Here is a 19841-nt window from a genome sequence, read left to right as displayed (position 1 = left end):
TAAGGCCATAAACCCATTAAACTGGGTGCATTTGACCAAAAAGTGGAGTGAAATTGTTAAAAGTGAAAGAGTGAGGATGGTAAATCTTCAAGACTGTGGGTCACTCACTGTTCCCTTGGCATGCTTTCCTGAGGGACAGTGGTCATCTGTATGTAAAATATTAGAAAACTTAATTTGTTTTTATTTTAAAATGGAACCACTTATTTGTAAATGGAACTTCTAATATTTCTTCTTGCCTCTGATGGATTGTCTCATGTTTCTCCTGGAGTGCTGTGTTCCACCTTGGCAAGGACTGAACTAGATGCTCAAGAATGCGATTCTAAACTAAGACAAAACCAAGGGGATGGAGAAGACATCACTGACCAAGAGCCTTGAGGGAGACAGAGTCAACAGAACTTGACTGCGATTAGATGTGGAGGCATAAATCAGAGGAAATACACAAAAAGCTATGCTTCTGTGCTGTTTTAAAAAATGTTTACATCCCATCTTTTCCAGTGATTGTAAGTTTTCCCAGATATGAGTCAAACTATTATAGTCTTCCTTCCATGTGCTAGACATGGTGCAATGCAGTCACATACATTTTCTCTGCAAAGACTAGAATGACTTCCACCTATTTGTAGACATCGTGTCTCAGAATTTTGCAAACACCAGCTGCTCAAAAATGTCCTTTTTTTTTCCCCCACAAGAGTGCTTTCATGAATGTCTGCACCAAGGCCTGATCAGGTATCAGGATGGCACACTGGAGTGTGGGGCCTTCTGAGCCTCAAAGAAAAAGGGCTTTCTTCCTAGCAGTAGCCTATACAGCTGGGCAGAAGCCTTCATCCAAGACAACAACATTCTCTACCCACGGACATCAGCTGCTCCTCTTAACGGCCCCTTCCCTTCCAAAAAAGCAAAATTAAGACTGAAATACTCTTTTGTATGTCTTACTCACAGCAAGGTTGGTCCACTGTAAACGCCTCCAAATGCATCTTTGTCAATAACTGTCAGGTATTTATTCTTGTTCAGGTAACTAGTGAGAAAGAGATAGAGAGAATGGATTAGATGAGGTTAAGCAAATTAATATACCTACCAAAATAAAATGTGAGAATGGTCTCCCTAACTATTAACTGATTTTTAAGAATTTGGAAAACCCATTACCTTCTTCTGACTTAAGCACTCAAAACATTCCAGGTTTCAATCATGCAAGTTTTATACACATTAATTTTGGCAGAAGTCTTTGAAGGTGAGCATGTTTATGATGTAGTTTGCATACCTCGATTTTATAAAAGTCATCTAATTCCTTATTTATCTGGCCAGTGGTGACTGTATTTCTCAATCCTCTTCAATACCAACTAAATTAAGTTTGTTTCTCAATATTGATCAATATTCTCATTTACTTTTGATGACTGGGCTTAAGTCAAGTATTCAGTGAAGGTGAGTGGTGAGTGGTGATGGGTACTGTGAGAGATTCAGATCTCTTCTTTAGGGCAGGGTTGCCAGATTTAGCAAATAAAAATATAGGATGCCCAGATAAACAAGGAATAGTTTTTTAGTATAAAAGTATTCCTTGTGTAATTTTTGAAACATTCTTATACTAAAAAGTTGTTTGCTGCTTATCTGAAATTAAAATTAATTGGGTGGCCTGCATTTTCTCTGACAATCCTATTTGTGGGGGGGGGGCAGGCTATGCAGATAAGATTACAGAGTGTACCTTTCATGGAAGGGGTTTCATGGGCACATTGATCTTTCCATTTTGAAAACATATTGAGCGTTTGAGAGTAAAATATTTTTGAACCAGTTTAAGTCACAAAGTGATTCTGAAACATAAAATTACCTCCAAAAATGGATAAAAGCTTTTAAGGATTTTGAAACTGGCTTATTTCCCCTAAAGAAACAAAACATACATATGTATGTGATATATATATATATATATATTTTTTTTTATATATATATAAAATTTCCTTGTTATAAATGCTCTCAATTTATATATGCTCAGGATAACTCACCACACAGCCTAGTCATTAAGAGTCAGTGAGTGGTCACCTGCTGATGCAAAATGAATACAGTGGAGACCCTTAGGAGGTCTGCTTAGGTACAGATCATGCTTCTATCATTCTATTTGTGGTGTTTGCCCTTCATGATGGAAAATTCTGAAGGATGGTGGTTAACAAGAATAGTGTGACACTAGGTAAGCAACAAGGGCCTACTATATAGCACAGAACTATATTCAGTATCTTGTAATAACCTATAATGGAAAAAAATCTGAAAAAGAATGTATATGCATGTGTGTATAACTGAACCACTTTGCTGTACATATGAAACTAACACAACATTGTAAACTAACTATACTTCAATTAAAAAAAAATAGTATGACATGAGGACTTTGGATCAGAAGGATTCCTCTCCAGAGCCCTCACAGAGGAACTCCTCTTTGGTTAATTGGCTGGTCCTTTCTTTCTCTGAATCCCTGGATGAGACTTAGAAGAGGGACAGTGGCTTTACTTGTGGCTGACCCAAGAGAAGGAAGCCTCTGCTGTTGTCCAGAAGGCAAAAGCAGGAATAGTGCTTCCATGAGGTTCCTGCCTTCAACCTCTCCTGGTGCAGCAGCTCTGCTCCCTCCAGTACTTTGTAGAGAATGGAACTTAGAATAGGAAAGGGTGGCCTCGGAGCCAGAGATTGGTGTTCATTGGAGCAGACGGGGGAAGAAGCGTTTTACCAACCACCAGTGAAGTCTGCCTCTCCTGGGCAGGATGAGGGCTCAGCCAAATGACAAGTACTACAACTCCGCACAAGTGACAGCTCATATACTGGTACACATTTTATGATTCTTCACACTTTTTTCTCAAATGGAGGTTGAGAATTACCTTTGTCTAAAGTAGCTGCCACCAGTTTTCCTCATTGCACTCTTTTATTTCCTTCATGGTATTACCACAATCTATAATTATCTTGTTTGTTTATTTGTTTGCTTCCTCATTGTCTGTCTCCCCAATCAGAGTTTCAGCCCTCTGTCTTATTCATTGCTGTGTCATCAGTGCCAAGTTCAGTGCGTGTGTAACTATTTATCTATTTAAATTGAAGTATAGTCAGTTTACACTGTTGTATCAATTATTTCTGGCATAATGTTGCAGTCATATGCATACATACTATTTATTGAATGAAGATAAAAATAAGTGAAAAAAAATCAGCACACCTCTCCTCTGAAACAGTGAGATGGGCTATGCTAAACTTAGGGTGACACGTGTTTTTGCTTTTAGGAAAAAGTAATGGAGAATGAAAGCTAGAAGACCCATCATATGGTGTGGTAGCCAATGGATTTTTTTTGGTGGCAGTGACAAGCAGCTGGTTTACAGATGCCACAGGATATAGTTCAGACATGACCTCTTCAGGTAGTGGCTGGACACCAAGCTTCCAGGGCTTTGGTAAATCTAAAATGGAGGGGATCAATTAATCTCATGTGTGTACAGAGACCCCCACTAAGATACTACAGCAGCCAGTCTGTGCCTTCTGGATGAATGGCTGTCGTGTAAGCTCTCTACCACAGGCATCATTTGACCATTGTTGACTCTCCTTTGACACACTGTGTCCACAGAGTTCAAGGTCAGTGATAGCAAGGACAGGCAAGAGCCACTTTAGAGAAACAACTGGAGAGAAGATGGTGATTTTGTAAAAAGACAACTAACTCAGCAGAAGCGCCACGCTGATTTGCGTCTCGTTTTGTATTATTTGGACCATGCAACTTGCAGATCACATTCTGTTCCCAGTCTTTTGAAAACCAAGTAAGGACTAGTGAGCTCATCTCAGTTTTTCCTCTTCATCTCTGACTGCCGCAAGTGAAAATTGGTTTGCTCTAATCATTAGAAATTATTGTAAAACTAAATAATCGCTTGTCCAATTCTGCAGTGTTTTCAGCTGATATTCAATACGCCCCCAAGGATAAGGAGGCTGGTAGATAAGCGTTGTAGTTTACCAGAAACGCTGCAGAAGATTTTAAACTGGGAAAGCCAGCCAGAGTCCAGGAGGAGAGAAGGAGGATGAAGAAAGGGTGCAGCCAACTTGAACGGAGATGAACTGAGTCTTGGGGGAGGGTGCCTTCTCTAAAACCAACAGGGTTGTTTGGGCACGTCATCTCTTAGAGATAATTAGGTGCTTAAAAATAAAACCGTCACTCTGCCTTTAGCAGTTTGGAGGGCTATCTTATTATTAGAGTATGATAATGCCACAAAGCTTTAACTTTAGGTTCAGACTGCTGGTCCTACCTTCCATCTGAAGCGAAGGGGATGGGGTGAGGAAATGTATCTGCAGAAACCTTAATATCCAAGGACAAAGTGCTTCCATCAGCCCCATCTGTCATATGATGTTTACTGGGAAGATCAGTTTAGTTAAACTGATTCCTTGACCCTGATTTATTCTGGTTCCTCTGGAATCCACATTCTGTGAGCCAGCTTGGGTAAATCAATCACAAATCTTGGTAGGCTATGTAGGTAACCTACTCCAGACGATGATTATTTTATAGGGAGGGTGTATGTGCGATCATCTAAACTATCTCTTGCAAGGACAAGAGGAATGTAAATGAACTTAAAAGGGTAGAAAGTCTTGGAGTCTGCAATGAGAGGAAAGACTTATGGAAACTCAGGACTTCTAAATACAAAATACTGGGAAGGGCTTATGAGAAAAGAACTCGTGTCTCTGTTAAATAATAAAGAATCTGCTACGTGTGCATGTTCAACACCTTTTCGCTCTTTGGAGGACTTCCGCCTCTGAGAATTTCTTGGAAGAAATGAAGTTCTTCCTAGAAAATATATGCCAGATTTTTCATACTGGAGGAGAGAAGGGTGCAGTTCAGAAGCCCTGCCCTGATTTAAGTGCCATGTAAAGTGCCATTTAAGTCACAGTTTACAGAGAACAGTGTGGGCAGAAAAAGGAAGATGGCCAGGAATGAACTGGGGAAGAATATCCCACTGACGAACGCACCATTCCAGATACAGCTCACATGCTTCCCCACTGGACTCACACTTGGCACAGAACAGCCATTCAGTAAATCATGCTGGCTGAATAAGTGAAAGTCCAGTTGCTGGGTAACTCCTAGCTCGAGGCACCCTCTATACTATGTTTGGATGCGGAGGTGTCAGAGGGAGGAGTATGACCCAAGCTGTGGTTGCTGCTGAGCTTTGCTCTTGTGGGAGCTTTATACACTTTTTAGCTCCTAGATAGAATTTCAGCCAGCATTTCCATAATCCCTTTAGGGGAAGTGGGTTGGCACCTGTTTATGCTGTGAGATGCTCATGGGAATTCTTTTGTGGGGAACGGTGTTTTCCTCTCATAGCATCGGTTATGTGGAAAATTACGGAGAATCCCTGCTCAGCCCTCTTTGCTCCACGAAAATCCTTTTGGTAGCAGAAATCAGGATACCTGTCTGTAAAAAGTGACAGGTGAGAAAATGCTCCAGGTTTCGATAGGCAGAGGAAAAAGCCAGCCTGGAGCCTATCCTACAAACTGTTCAAACACTTATTCCATGAGAAATAATAGCCGGCTTAATCCTATAATCTTCTCTGTCGTCATCTTTTCCCAGGGCTCCAAGCTGCGGTGTTTTGCTTGTAATAAGCTAATGTGTGAGGCTAATTAGTACATGAATTGTGTTGACTTCTCTGTTCATAATGATTAGCGTTTCAGTATGTTCTTAGCACATCAAAATGCTATTTTTTCCCTGCCCACATGTTTACCGTCAGATAGTAGCTTGTTGCTAGAGTTTGACAATAGAAAATACAACACAGAGGATTAGACATTCTGAGATAAGGAACACCTCTCCCTGCCAGATTGTGTGCAGAGGGTGGAAAAGAGGCCAAAGAATGAACGTGTGGTTCAACTTACGCCTGAGAGCAGTTCAACTTCTGTTGAACAAGGGAGGCTTGTATTATTATTAATTTCACATCTGAGTGATGACAGTGTGCTTGGTTCCATATGAAATCACAGGACCACGTACTTTCGCGAATCTGACATGATTTTCATGAACTTTTAACTAATTACCCAACTGCTGCTGAGGCATCAGTGCTTGTTCTCAGTGTGGAATTTGTCCAGCTTGGCTGCAATCGTGAATACTGTTTCGTTATTACTATGGAAACCTGACCTCTGTTTTTTCCATCTACAGCTCAACCCTTATCTTCCTCTAGTTCCAGGCCTCCTTATCATGATTAATGTCTACATTTTACCTCAAATTTACATGATACCTTTTACTCAAGAGCATAAACCTAAGAAAAAATTAGTTTCCATCAACTAGGAATCAGAAACATAGGGTGGAATGAATAGATGGAACACTTTTACAACAGGAGCAGAGATTTAAGTTTGGATTTAAAATACTCATTAGAAAAAAAAGATCTTTGTTTTATCTTATAATTGGATCTGAACTTTCAAAGCCTAAAGTATTTTTATCTGTATATTTATCTTTATCTTTTGCTTGAATCTAACCTTTACCAGGAATTGGAGAAACAGACTACGTATCTCATCACACAATGGACATCTGCACTGAATACCTACATCTAGACCAGACGGCCACCAGCTATGACCATCTGGTCACATCCCGCCTGCCACCAGTTTTTGTCAATAAAGTTTTATTGAAACACAGCCACGCTCACTTGTTTATGAATTGTCTGTGGCTGCTTTCTGCAATGGCAGAGTTGAGAAGCTGTGACTGAGGTCATATGGGCCACAAAGCCCCAAATATTTGTTATCTGGCCCTTTCTAGAAAAAGTTTCCCAATCTCAGAGCTAGACTTCTAAAAATCAAGAAACAAATGATTCTCACTTAAGAAATACTTCCCACATTTGTTAAACCCTTCCAAATTTCACATAAAAAGATCAAGAAAGTATGTGACAAGTGCACTGATTTCTATGTTTCAAGGGATAGTTACAGTGACTAGAACAGACCGTAATTCAGGGAATCGGTGAATAAAAATCCATTGTCTCCAACAGAATAGCTCTCCCATCAGCCAAGCCTCTCACTGAGCCCATGATATGGTCTGAGGAGAAAGCTGGTAGGGAGGTAGAGACAATCTCCCTAAGTAATCTCTTCATAGGTTTCACCTTAGAAGGCCACCAGATGGTGTGGAACGTTACTGGCTCTTGGATTCTCCACAGCCTGCCTCTTGACCATCAAAGGATTCTTCCTGAGTAGCTTTCCCCACAAAGTGTTCTGCAGAACACCAGTCCAGAGAGGAGCCCCTGGAACCAAGAGCTCCTTCGATACCAGTGATTCCAATTCTTCTATCAATAGACCCAAGAAGTCCACCTGCACATTCCAACTTCCTAAGGCCAAGAATAGCTTTTTTGAAAGTAACGCTCATTAATTTACTATGGAAAGAGAGGTTAAGGAACATAGTTTGGGAAATGCACCCTCCCTCATCGCTTCTGTTACCACAAAAGCTGGGGAGAAGTTGGGATAGAAATTATTGTTCTGTTGTTAGTTCTTCCATTTCTTCAATAGAAAATGTTTCTAAACTCCTCTGATGTTCTGCAGCTAACTTCATGACTAACGCCATAAAGTAACAGGCTCCTAGACTTACACTGAGTTCCACTTAGCATAGCAGTTTGCTGATTACAGAAGATTCACTTTGGAAATCTCTTGAAGTCTCTGTGGATTTAACTCAATACGACCAAAAGCCAATTATGAGCAGGCATGAGATGTTTTCAAGCAAAATGGTAAACACACATGGCCTGATTTAACCCCAATTCTTTGAATTTAATAACAGTTGATCAGACCAGCCTTTTCATCAAGGTGTCCCTCACTCAGACCTCATCTGGAAGCTGGTTGAGTTGGTGACCTTGCTGCACAGGTGAATTCAGGTTCTCACTGACAAATGACTGTTGCTTGGTGTGACTGTTCTCTGAAGCTTCTACTGGTTGTGCCTTGAGTCTTGAGTGACCTCCTGTCTCTTACATGAGTCCACGCTTCCCAGGGCAGGATATTTTAGCTTCTGTATTTCATGTCTTTAATAGACTAACAAGTGTAGATATTCTTCTGGGCTAAGAAACAAGTAGCAGTGGCCAGAGGAGCTGGGTGACCAAGCCTTAGTGGTGGCTGGTAAGTCAGCAGCAGTGAACTGCAGTCGAGCACAGAGAAAAGAGTCTTGAACCAGGGGATCCAGGTCCTGGCTTTCGCTTGGCCACTAGATAGCGCTATCAAATATAAAAAGCCACATTAAAAAAAAAAAAAGCCATGTATTCACTTTGGGCTTCATTCTGTTTTTATGTGAAATGTGACTATTGGACAAGAAGAGTGATAACAAACTCCACAGCTGTGATTCTTGACATTTGCTTTGCAGCAGGCTCACCTGGGGAGGTTTTTAAATCCCGCTCCATGCTCTGGCTACACTCAGACCAATCAAACCAGAACTTCTGGTGGTAAAATCTAGGCATCAGCCCTTCCAAATCTCTTCAGGTGATTCAGATTTTCAGTCAATACTGAGAACCGTGCTCTGCAGAACTTAAAGTCTGAATTTTATGTCCGAATTTCTGTCTTTAAAAAAATGATAACTGAGAGTGATTGAGGGTGACACTCCCTAATGACTAAATATGACAGGATAAAGAAGAAAAGAATTAGGAGCACAGATCCTCATCTTGGGCATTAAAATCCTTTGCTTGAGGGAAAATAAAAGTTTTAGAAATGAATTACTCTATAGCCAAGGTTGGTTTCTGGTCCTTTTTCCCATTCAGAATTCTGGAAACGTAGTTTGGGTTCAGGCAAGAGACAGCTGAACACACTGAATTCAGAAGCCATATGATCAGCTTTGGTCTCCCTGGTTGAAAGTTTCTTCACTGTTCCAACCCTAGCTCTTGCTAATGTGGTTGTCTGCTGCCTTAATGCTAACAGCTTGATGACTATGATGTCTAGAACAGTGTGACAGTCTTCTGAAATCTTTGTACCTGAAGTATTACAAACTGTCTTAATTATTTTGAAAAGTCCCAATTCCCCACATCATAGAAAATTTTCATAGAAAATTTGAATTGGGAAGATCATTTCCCTAAGAATAATGGCTTTCTAGGAATAGTTTAAAGAGGAAAATATTTGGTTAGATTCATGTAATATTAAATTTGAATCCCAATGATTTTTTAAAGTGTGATCAATCTAGGGAAAATCATGAATATGTCTCCAAGTAGGGGTACTTAGTGTTCAGTTATTTTCAATCTGAAATGCATATTTTGGATTGAGTACATTTCTTCCTAATGTATTCTGACTCGTGACATTGCCACCCTCAAGCTGACCCCACTGTGTGTTCAGTATGGGCATGGGGCACATTAGTCTTGCCCATCTTCGTATTGCCAGTGACCAGGACAGTACTAGGATCACTGAAGGTGTTCAATAAATATGTTGAAAAATAAATGAAGGACTGTGTGAGGTTTGTACGATAAAGCTCAGATGGAAGTTGGGTCTCTCCAATACTGTGAATAAATTTGATGCCTGTAAGTATGCATGCTACTCTACTGAGTCTTTTTAGACTTTCCCTATGATTATGTATTTAAACAAATGACTAATATCAACTTGAATGAGCCCACAATTAGACAATCTTGAGAAAGGTACTCTGATCTTCACTTGATAAAGAATACTAGGAAACCCAAAAGCCTGGCAAAGAGTGAGACCCCTCTTCAAACAGAACTTAGGAAGCCATGCCAAGGTATAATGACTTCAAAACGTATTAGCATTTATTATTTAAGAATGGAATCATAGCAGCACCCACCACCTAATCCCAAAACCAGAATAAAACCACTTAATCCACATGTGTGGGGATTTTTTTTTTTTTTTTTTGCATCCGGGGCCCTTGCATATAGTTCTGCAGGTTATTTACCTCACCCTGCCGAAGTTTGGTCAGTGGACCAAAAGCATCAGTATCATCTGAGAGCTTGTTAAAAATGCAGAATCCTGGGGCTCACCCCAGATCTAGTTAATCATATTGTGCATTTTAACAAGATCCCCCATATAGTTTACATGCTCTGTAAATAAAGCACTGTACAGCACAACAGAGTTAGAACCATAGGTCCTTCAGATTTTGCAATAATCAGTTCCAGAATATAAAATAACTACATATAAAGTGTGTAAAGGGGAAAAAAAAAAGAGAATTACCAAAATGAGCAGCAAATTAAAAAAAAAAGCAAACAGAACTTCTGGAAGTGAAAAAAATTGCTTAAAAACACTCAAACTGCTATAAAACAAGTCAAACACAGAAATCTGTTTGTTGCTTTAGCTGACTTACCCATGGTGATTTTTTTCTTCTCCTATGTGTGATTGACTGTGAGCACCTATTTAACTGATCTCAACATTTTAAAAATCTGGCAGCCTGCACTGGGGTTCTTTCCTCTATAGAGGTTTGCATTTATTTCTGCCAGGACCCTCTGGTTTACATCACTTCCCCATCTTTTCACTGACTAAAGTCTAGTCTCCTGGCACCACTGATGTTAGCAACTGCCCCCGAAGGAACTGCACCCTCTGTAAGCACCCAGAACTTTGGTTTTAGCTAGTAGTTTGTTACTTTGTTTCATTTCCTTCTCTTGGAGCTATGACATAAAATGTAATTTTTTAAAATGTATGGTCTAGTTGTTTGGTAGCAGGAAGGTCCTACAAATTACCTAGTCCACCATACTGTGGAAAGTGGACTCTACTAAAGCTAATTTTCATTTATTAGCTATTAGGTTAAAACACACACCAGTGTGGCTGAACCAGTCTACCAGCTCTTAGACACAAAGTATGCCATGGCATAGAGTCTGGGGACCACAAAGACTTGATAAGAAAGTACAACAAGGACAGAAACCTGTGTTAACGGCTATCTTTTTGCCAACATCTTGTTCTAAGTATTAATTATTTGCAGGGAAGGCAAAATGCTGGAAATGGTTTTTCAGCTATTTCTGACTGAATCAAATATAAACTGACACCTTTCCTGAAAACATGTCAGAAAAAACAGAAAGAAAAATCTTACCTTTCGAATAGCTTTTGACTTAATTAAAGACACCCCCGCATATGCATAGGAGATGAACATGCGCATGCACACACATGCGTGCACACACATGCGTGCACACACACACACATTCCTACAAGATAACTGGAGGTGACACCATGGTTCTCCATTTTATCAAGGATAAAAGCTTTGAGATTTAAAATTGGAGTAAATGTAAATGTCCACTGAAGCTGGCTTTTGCCAAGTTTCTTAACATTATTCTTAAGTCTTGGCCATACTAACTCTGGGGTTGTGAAATGCTCTGGTAGAACCTATCTCTAACAGTATTCTGACCCATTGGATGGTTCTTCTTGGAGGTAGGAGTGGGGGGGGGTGATTAGTGGTGTCCATGGCAACAGTTGACTTACACAGCATCCAGCTTTGTCCCATTGAAAGCATGTCCTTGGACTGAAGTAAAGCCATTGTTGTATAGCTTCCTAGAAGCAACAGAGAGAAGAGAAATCAGTGACATGTAAGAGGTGGTGCTGGCCCTTCTCTGAGGGTTGGGTTTTATTTCTTCAGTGTCAGAAATGTGCATGAAGGTTCTCAGGTCCCACATGCGAGCCCTACAAGACAACTTTATGCTGTCTTGTTTTGGATGTGGAATAATATTTCCCAGTTTGAATCCCCATTCTCCAGACTTAGTTCCTAGATCTTTAAGCTGTTTCTCAGAAGCAGATTCACTTTGACGAACAAGATTTGCCATCATTAAGGATTAAAAAAAATGTTCTACATATACTCAAAAAAACAGGAGTTTCAGGTAATAGTCAACACAATGTCAATAATGGAGAAATAAGACCAGTTTCTCAAGACAAACACTGTAAAAGACATTATTCATCTGAATGCATAAGTTTTACATTTTTTCTATTTAAAATGTTATTTCACATTTGTATCTCATATATTTTTTTAAATTCTCAGGGCTTATCATAGATTAAATACTTCAATGGTTGAGGACTGAATTAAATTGAACTTCAAAAACAAATCTAAGAAAATAGATAGACCATGGCATTTCGCAGAAATGTTAATGTTTTAACTTGTTGCTATGTTTCTGCAACCAATTAATTCATACAGTGATTCCAGGGGCTGGACCGAAATGTTATCTCCTCTATTTCCTAATCAAGTTATTGAGCTATGGAGGTGATTTGCCAAAGCCTCATTGACAAACAGCAGTCAGGGAATCAGGATTTCTGACCTCAAAAGCAATTCTTTCCACCCCAAAAGCACACACACTTTCTGCTGGAAGAGGAGCTCCAGCCACGGGAACGCTGGTCGGCACAGGAATGCATGGGGGTCCCTGGGGGCTACTGGCACGAGGTAAGAGAAGGCTGCCATGACCACAGTCAGGCACAGCCAGTGATGATTGCAGGGAAAGCTACCGTAGTATGCCTCCTGTCAACTCTGGTAATACAGGAAGAAGCACACAAGAGACTCTGATTTTTGGAATTAGATCTGGCTCTGTCATTTCATAGTAGATGATCCTGAGAATTTCTCAACCTCTATTATCCTCATTTTCCTTGTCTGCAAAAATATGATAAAATGATACCTAATCCAAAAGTTACTGGGAGGACAGAATAGTTATATATTTAACACAGTGAGGTGTGGACACTTAAGAGATGACCGTGTTAAAAGGAATATCTTGAAAACTTGGATTTATCTTATGCAGTTGTGGGGAACTGAGAAGTAATCCTTTTTTGGGGGGTTTTGTTTTAAATACTTGCACAATGAGTTTAAGTCCAGCTACTAAGGTGTCCTAGGGGAGGACAGCATTGTACAGGGACACTAAGCACAGAGACTGCGAAAACTCTGATAGATAATTTTTTTCTGAATTAGAGCTTTTTTATGATGATGTGAGAATTGTACATTTGATGTTTCTATTTACCCAAACTTTGCTGAGAGGGCCTAGACAATAAAAATATTCTTTGTGGGAATTACATTTCAGAGATTAAATAAAACTCTTATTGAACAAGTAGGCCTCAAAAAGGGAAAACAGTGAAGGAAGAAAAACATAGGAAAGAAAGAACAAAGGATCACAAACTTTGATTGAAAGTCTATCCTACCAGGGATATGAATTTTGCTGTTGGACACATAACTTTTCATGTTTATAGTTGTTGGAGGCTGAGCCTCAAAGAAGCAAGGACTTCTGCAAGATTGCAGAAATGACCATCTGAAAAGATAATGGACAACCTATGCTATCCTCACCTTTAGATTTCAGGAAGGTTGAGGTTCCCTTATTCAGAGATTTGTCAAATGCCTCCTGGGTACCATGCTGGGTGGAGACAAAGAGCAGCTTTCACTTTAGAGAGCTGCTTGGGATACGGGATCCTTAGGAAAAAACGCCAAAAGTTGAAGGTAACATTCTGAAAAGAAACTGAGACTGGCATTTACATAGGATGAGTGGGAAATGATGCAATGGAAACCTTTACTGGGGAGGTAAGCTTGCGGTTTGGGCCTGAGCACGCTAAGACCCCAGGTCTTTGCTGAGTTGTCAAATGAAATGGTTGCTGGGAAAAAGTCTCTTGTCTTTTCAAGACAGCTCCCCCAACATTTCAGGGATGAATTGAAATGCTCCGCTGTGGTAGATCCCAGAGGTTGAGAGGGCTTCACAGGGCCAAAATGGATTGATTGAGATGCTTGGAAACAGCCCCTTCAAAGAGCTGTGTGGAGGCTTGGATCATTTTTGCTAAGGAATAACTCAATCAAGTTTGTGGATGGTGAAGAACCCCTGGACGGTAGCTGATCAGAGAAAGGGAGCTGGTGAGAGTCTAGGCCTGAACGTGGGCAGTGGTCCTGACACTAGAGGGGAGCGATCCTTTGGACACAGACTCAGCTCCACTTTGTGGCTAATTTAATCAGAGAGGGGAATTCGTTACTGGCTTGGGGAATTACCTTATCTTTCATACCTCTGTTAGGTATCCTTTGTGAGAACATTTTGTGAATCTCCCTAAGAAAGCATCTCTTTCTGAACAACTAAAGAGCAGAACCCATTCCAACTCTGGAAGAATGATGATGCAGAGCAGCACTATGTTTTCTAGACAATATCCCTTCAAAGGAGCTTAATAATCGTTGGGATGACACAGCTGAAGTGTGAGTGCAGAGTATGAACAGCCCTTAGCAGCACTCTTTCTAGCTCAGGACCTTGGGAAAGTCACTTAAACTTGCTTTAACCTCAGTTCTTCCTCTGTACCATGCGGACACCAGAATACAGAATATCCCATTATAAGGCCTGCAGGCCAAATCTGGCCCACTGCCTGTTTCTGTAGATAAAATTTTATTGGAACATAGCCATGCTCATTAGTTTAGGTCTTTTGTATGGCTGCTTTTGCCCTAATGCAGAGCTGAGCAGTTGCCACAAAGGCCATGTGGCCTGTAAAACCTGAATGACCCTTTACAGATAAAGTGTGCTGCCATTTCTGTAAGGGAATACTGTCATCTTGTTACCTAAACCATTTTGTCATCTATAGAGTGCCACACTGTAAGGCGCTACTCTTACTGAACTACGTGAAACCCTTGGCGGATCATAGAGCACATACTGTATGGTGGTCTGGTTCTTGGATGGCCTGTGAAAATGTGACAATGGCCCAAATAAAAATTCAGTTGTTCGCAGGAGTGGAACTGGCAATACTCACAGTGTCAAGGTTTCATTGCACAGGCCCTGAAAAGCATTCACAGGGAGTGCAGTCATGTAAGGGTTGTCTGTAATTTCACTGCAAGAGAGGGACAAAAACACTTGGTGAAAAAAACGCTTTCCTTCTGGAGCTGGGCTCTTGCTGCATATATGCACTTAAATAAATAACCTGATGCAGTTCAGTTCTATCTTATTTCTTTTCACGTGTCATTGACCCTTCCTAGCTATTGGAGGCTCAGAGGTCTGGTGAGTGGTGAGAGCTGTTCTAGGTGGCCATGCACTCGGAGCACCAAATGTGTAGTAAGCAAGTGAGCTTTGGGTGTGGGCTGGGATTCCCGACAATCCTCATCTGCAAGGGGAGCAGGTGGGTCGCAGAGAAGTTCTTGTGAATCTCTGACAAATACTTTGTCCAGAGCAAGTAGTTTTCTTGGTGTATGGAACCCTTAAAAAGGGTTGGTAGAATGGGATCAACGGATTTTATTTCATGAGTATGACTAGAGTGTCCTCCACTTGCAAAACACTGTCAGATAGATGCTTCTGGAGAACATTTCTATGCCAGTCTAGTTGCTGGAGGATGGCCTATATTTTGAACTGAGCTCATCCTCAGCAAAGAAGCATGGGCATTTTTTTTTCCTAGCAAAATCCCAAGAGTTTAGATCCTATCATTCTACATTTTGCTGATTCTATAGTACAAACTGTAAACCTGTAACTCTGTCTATGTTCTTTCGCTTCAGTACAACTAGTAAGTCACTTGACCATGGCATGGGTTTTGGAAAAGAGCGCATGGCCCCAGTCAGAAGTCACAGGGAGTAGTCTGAGCACCACTCATGGCTGCTCCTTGGGATTCTGCTCAGACAAAATCACCTAGGTCTTCTCTTCCTCCATTTTCTCATTTATGGAGTGGAAAAATTATAACTTCCTTTGATGCCTTGTAAAGTGGTTGAGAGGAGTAAACGTGATTATGCATGGGCAAGTATTTGAAAAGCTTTGTGAAAAATAAGTACCATCATTATCATCCAGTTTACTTCTGTTCAGTCACTCCCATCAGCAAACAAACATGCCATAGTGTCTTCCATTAAGAAATTTTTCTCTTTATTTGATATGCTCCGACTACTGAGATATTTTCTGCTGCCTTTTAATAGTTAAACTTCCCAGAAGAGTTTGTTATGGTCACTCTCTTTAATCCCCCTTCTGATTCTTCCTTGAGCCCACTCCAACCAGACTTCTCCACCCCCAGAGTTCCACTGGAACTGTTCTTTTCAGAATCACTAATGTCCCTTATTACTAAACCCAATGGCCATTTCTCAGTCCTTGCCTTACTTCATCCATCAGTGCATTCATCACAGCTGATCACTGCTTCCTCCTTGAAACAATTGGTTCACCTGTTTTCAACCAGCCCCTATGGCTGCACCCTAGTTCTTGTCAGTGACAAGTAAAATATTGGCAAGTATTGCATGTGTGCACACTTACAGTATGAAGAATACATCAGTGGAATAAACTTTGGTCAGGTCTGGGAATACTCTAAGTCCAGTGTTGAAAATGCCACTAAAGTACAAGAAAAAGAAGAACAGAAGTAAGGTAGAAAAACCAACTCATAGGAAGTAGAATAATGTAATAGCTGAAAGCATGTGTTCTGAAGTCAGACTGGGGTCAAATCATTGAATGTCTGAAAGACCATGGCTAGTTCCAACCCCTGGAAGAGACAATGCTCCCTCAAGGTATAAGAACCTAATCCAGTCCAGCAGTGTCAACACATCTTTTCATTTTAGAAGAATCTGAGGATTGTTTGAACCTAGAAATGGGAATTTAGGTTTCTTTCCGTGTGTGTGTGTGTGTGTGTGTGTGTGTGTGTGTGATATTTCTTTGTTTTAACTGGAGAACATTATGTGTTATGGAGAGGGGAGGGTGGAATAAGGGAAGGATGAGACAGGAAGACAATATGATTACTCAACTCCAAGCCAGGCTTCCTTTTTCAAACTACATTATATTGTGTTCATTATTTTACCAAGAATGGTTTCCCCATGGCAGTCACCTGAGAATAACCACAGCAGCAGTACCGTAACAAGTATGTCCAGACAAGGAAGGAAATGAGTCAAAGACAACGTCTTCACTTTCTAAACCATGTGTCATCAGGGCAAAACGTCAAGATTAAAACATATGTGTAAGATACCAGAGGTGTCAGCCTCTGGACTCCTCTCAGATTTAGTTGGTTTAACATTCGTTGCAGCTACTAGAACGTAGGTAGTGGAAGGAGTGATTCTTTTTCTAAAATGCTTTGGCATGACATGGTGAGAACTTGTCACTATCAGTAAACCTTTTAAGAAAGTCTTCTTGGAGAGGAAAGTCTAGTTTCATTGATGCACCTACTAAGGCAAATTCTGACCTGACTCCTTCTAGAAGGGAAGGCACAGATTTAAAGAGGAAGCAAGTCTCAAAAAGAGCAAATGGGATATTCCAAATAACAAAGGAGAGAAGTGAGGTTCCGTAAGGTATATCTGAAGAACAGTAAACAAACTAGTTCAGCTGCAACAGTGGATCATGTGGGAAAGAGTAGGGAGGGAAAGGCCCAAGAGCTAAGTAGAGGCTAAACAGAAAAGGACTGCAAATGCCAGATTAGGAACTTGGACCAGGACCTCTCTGTTCTTCAAGCCCTTTTTGCTGTCTCCTCTAATTACCTGCACCCCAGATAATGCATGTTGCCTCTCATTTGTCACTTACCATTTTTCTCCTGTAGGGAAGGAACTTTTCAATTCCATATGTAATGGATTCCTTAACTAGACTGTAAGCCTCTTGAAGGCAAGGAAATGTTTCACTATCTTACATGTTCCCCACAGGGCCTTGTACATAGTAGGGGACCATCATATCAAAGAATTATTGACGGACTGAAACTCAAAGTCCATCCAGGAGCCACATCCTTGTGCCATAATTTCTATTACTCCCCAGATACCCCTTCAGCCACATAGCCCATCCATATCTTCTTTTCTCCTGGCATCTCTCACTCCTACCTCTTCAACACTGAACTATTCTTAGTTCACTAGACAATCCATGTGGTTCCATACCTTTGTGTCTTTATCATGCTATTCCATCCACCTGTATTTCTCTTCTATCCCTCCCCCTCCTCTTCCTGGATAACTTTTCTAGTCATCCTTAAAGACATTTCATAAAAGAAATGAAATAATACATCAATAGTGATTACTTCTGGATATCTGGATTAAGATTGACTTTTCCCCCCTCATAATCTTTCACAATGCATGTGATCAGGAAAGAAGGGAAGGAGGGAAGCTGCCCCGAGGATATGAGGCCATACACGTACATTCATTGAACACACCTTTACTGAGCACCTACTCTGCACTGGGCAGTAGAGATGCAACAAAGAACAAGGATGTTGTGGTTCCTGCTCTCGTGGTGGTTACCATTAGCTCACGGGGGTCACTATGGCAAAGTAAGTGCCGTCCCTTCCATTTCTGTCCCTCCCAACCTCCAAGAGATTGGATTTTATCCTTTTTTGTTTGTTTGTTTTTCTTTAACAGTCACTCTAATATTGTCGTGATACCCATTTCCTAACAAAATTGACTGGTGGGCTCTCAGAGTTTTTCGTTTTGTTTTGTTCTGTTATGTCCCATTTAAAGGCTACAGAAAATGATAGTATTTTCTCCCTCATGTCTCTGGTCCCAGCACTATGTGCTGACTTTTGAATAGATTTTTAAAATGTGGATCATTTCATCTGATACTTTATCCCATGGGAGAAGGTGGGGAGTAAGTCACAGGATGGGATTTGCCCCGGGCCTTACAACACTATAATGGCCCTGGCCCACATCATCCTGCGGACAGTCCTACATCATACTTCTCTTAAAAAATAAGGTAGGATGGAGAGGAGTTAATACTTACAGGAACTTCAGAAGGGGGAGTTCTTTTAGAGCACCAGGGTCTATGTAAGTTAAGCTTCTGGTATTCCGAATCTCTCTGCAAAAGTTGCAAGAAACATATTCACTATATTATATCCATTTCCGTTTTTATGAAAGATGAAACAACATAAATCAGGTTTAAGAAATGTTCATGAGAAGAACACACATTTACATGGTGCCCCAGGGGCTGCTTCTGCCAGGAGTCGGTCCCATTCACAACAACAAGCTACTTCTGCCTCCTTGCAGGGACGCGATGGCTGTTCCACCCACCCCATCATTGACTTAGTTTCAGGCCATTTAAATTTACAGGCAACATTTCTCTTGGTTGTAGTCTTAGAGCCTTATTTTTCCTTTTAGACTCAAATAGCAAAATAAAAACCTTTCCAAAGGTTTGTTGAGGCAGCAGCAAATAACCTGGCCCTGGAGTGGGCGTTTGAGTGGATTACATAATGGACGACAGCAAGGCAGTAAGGTCAGCGAGGTTCCTCTGTCAATTGCTGTTTCAGGGGTAGAAGAGGTAGTGAGTATTAACTGTTCACTTGAGTTTATTCTTCTGTTATCAGTAACTTAAAACTCTTCAGCACATGCGGTGACATCATATGTCTATAACTTATATACTTAGGTTTATATACGATGCTAATCAAAATGCACAGTTAGCATTAGTGAGATTAGTGCCTGTTAGAAATAGGTTCTCATTGGTAGAATACAATGTATTCAATATGTGTAGATTGGTTAAAGAGTATAAAGGCTCTCCATATGCTTCTGTGAAGAGGGTAGGAGAACTTAGACCTACAGCCCACTCCCGTCTGGATGGCACCTAAGGCTTGATTCCTAAAGGAACCTGAATCCATCCAATCATTGGTGGTAACAACTAGAAGACTTAGAATCTGAGCTCTGAGATTTTTTTTAAAAATAGTTTTATTGAAGGCGAATTTTCATAAAATTTATGCATTGCAATTAGATGGTTTTTAGTGAGCTTACAGAATTATGCCATTGTCACAATCTAGTTTTAAAACATTTCTATCAATGACGAAAGTAATCGTATGTACATTTGCAATTTATTCCCACCCCACTCCCCATGCCTAGGAACCACTGATCTGTTTTCTACCTCTAACTTTGCCTTGTCTGGACATTTCATATAATGGAATCATAAACATGTAGTCTTCTGTGTCTGGCCTCTTTCATTTAGCATACTGCCGGAGAGGTTCATCCGCAGCATAGCATGTATCAGTAATTTGCTCCTTTTTTATTACTGAATAGTCGGATGGGACTGAGATCAAATGTTGGCTCTGTTCCTTCTGGCTACATGACCTTGGGCAAGTTCCTTGACCTCTCTGAGCCATAGTTTCCT

General features: G+C 40.6%; 1 protein-coding gene across 2 annotated transcripts in view; it reads right to left on the bottom strand.

Moving 5' to 3' along the window:
- The window catches only part of TSHR (thyroid stimulating hormone receptor), a 127356-nt gene that overhangs the window by 21660 nt on the left and 85855 nt on the right, over positions 1–19841 (bottom strand). For both annotated transcript variants that reach the window (XM_006206127.4, XM_072963538.1), the window contains 5 exons: positions 18474–18548; positions 16056–16130; positions 14587–14664; positions 11329–11397; positions 935–1012 (listed from right to left, as the gene is read on the bottom strand). In XM_006206127.4, the coding sequence (XP_006206189.1) occupies positions 935–1012; positions 11329–11397; positions 14587–14664; positions 16056–16130; positions 18474–18548 (375 nt within the window). The remainder of the gene's footprint in view (positions 1–934; positions 1013–11328; positions 11398–14586; positions 14665–16055; positions 16131–18473; positions 18549–19841) is intronic.

This window comes from Vicugna pacos, chromosome 6 (genome assembly GCF_048564905.1).
Source record: "Vicugna pacos chromosome 6, VicPac4, whole genome shotgun sequence".
Lineage (NCBI taxonomy): Eukaryota > Metazoa > Chordata > Mammalia > Artiodactyla > Camelidae > Vicugna > Vicugna pacos.
Note: the sequence above shows the minus strand (reverse complement) of the source record. Positions and strands in the feature narration are given on the sequence as shown.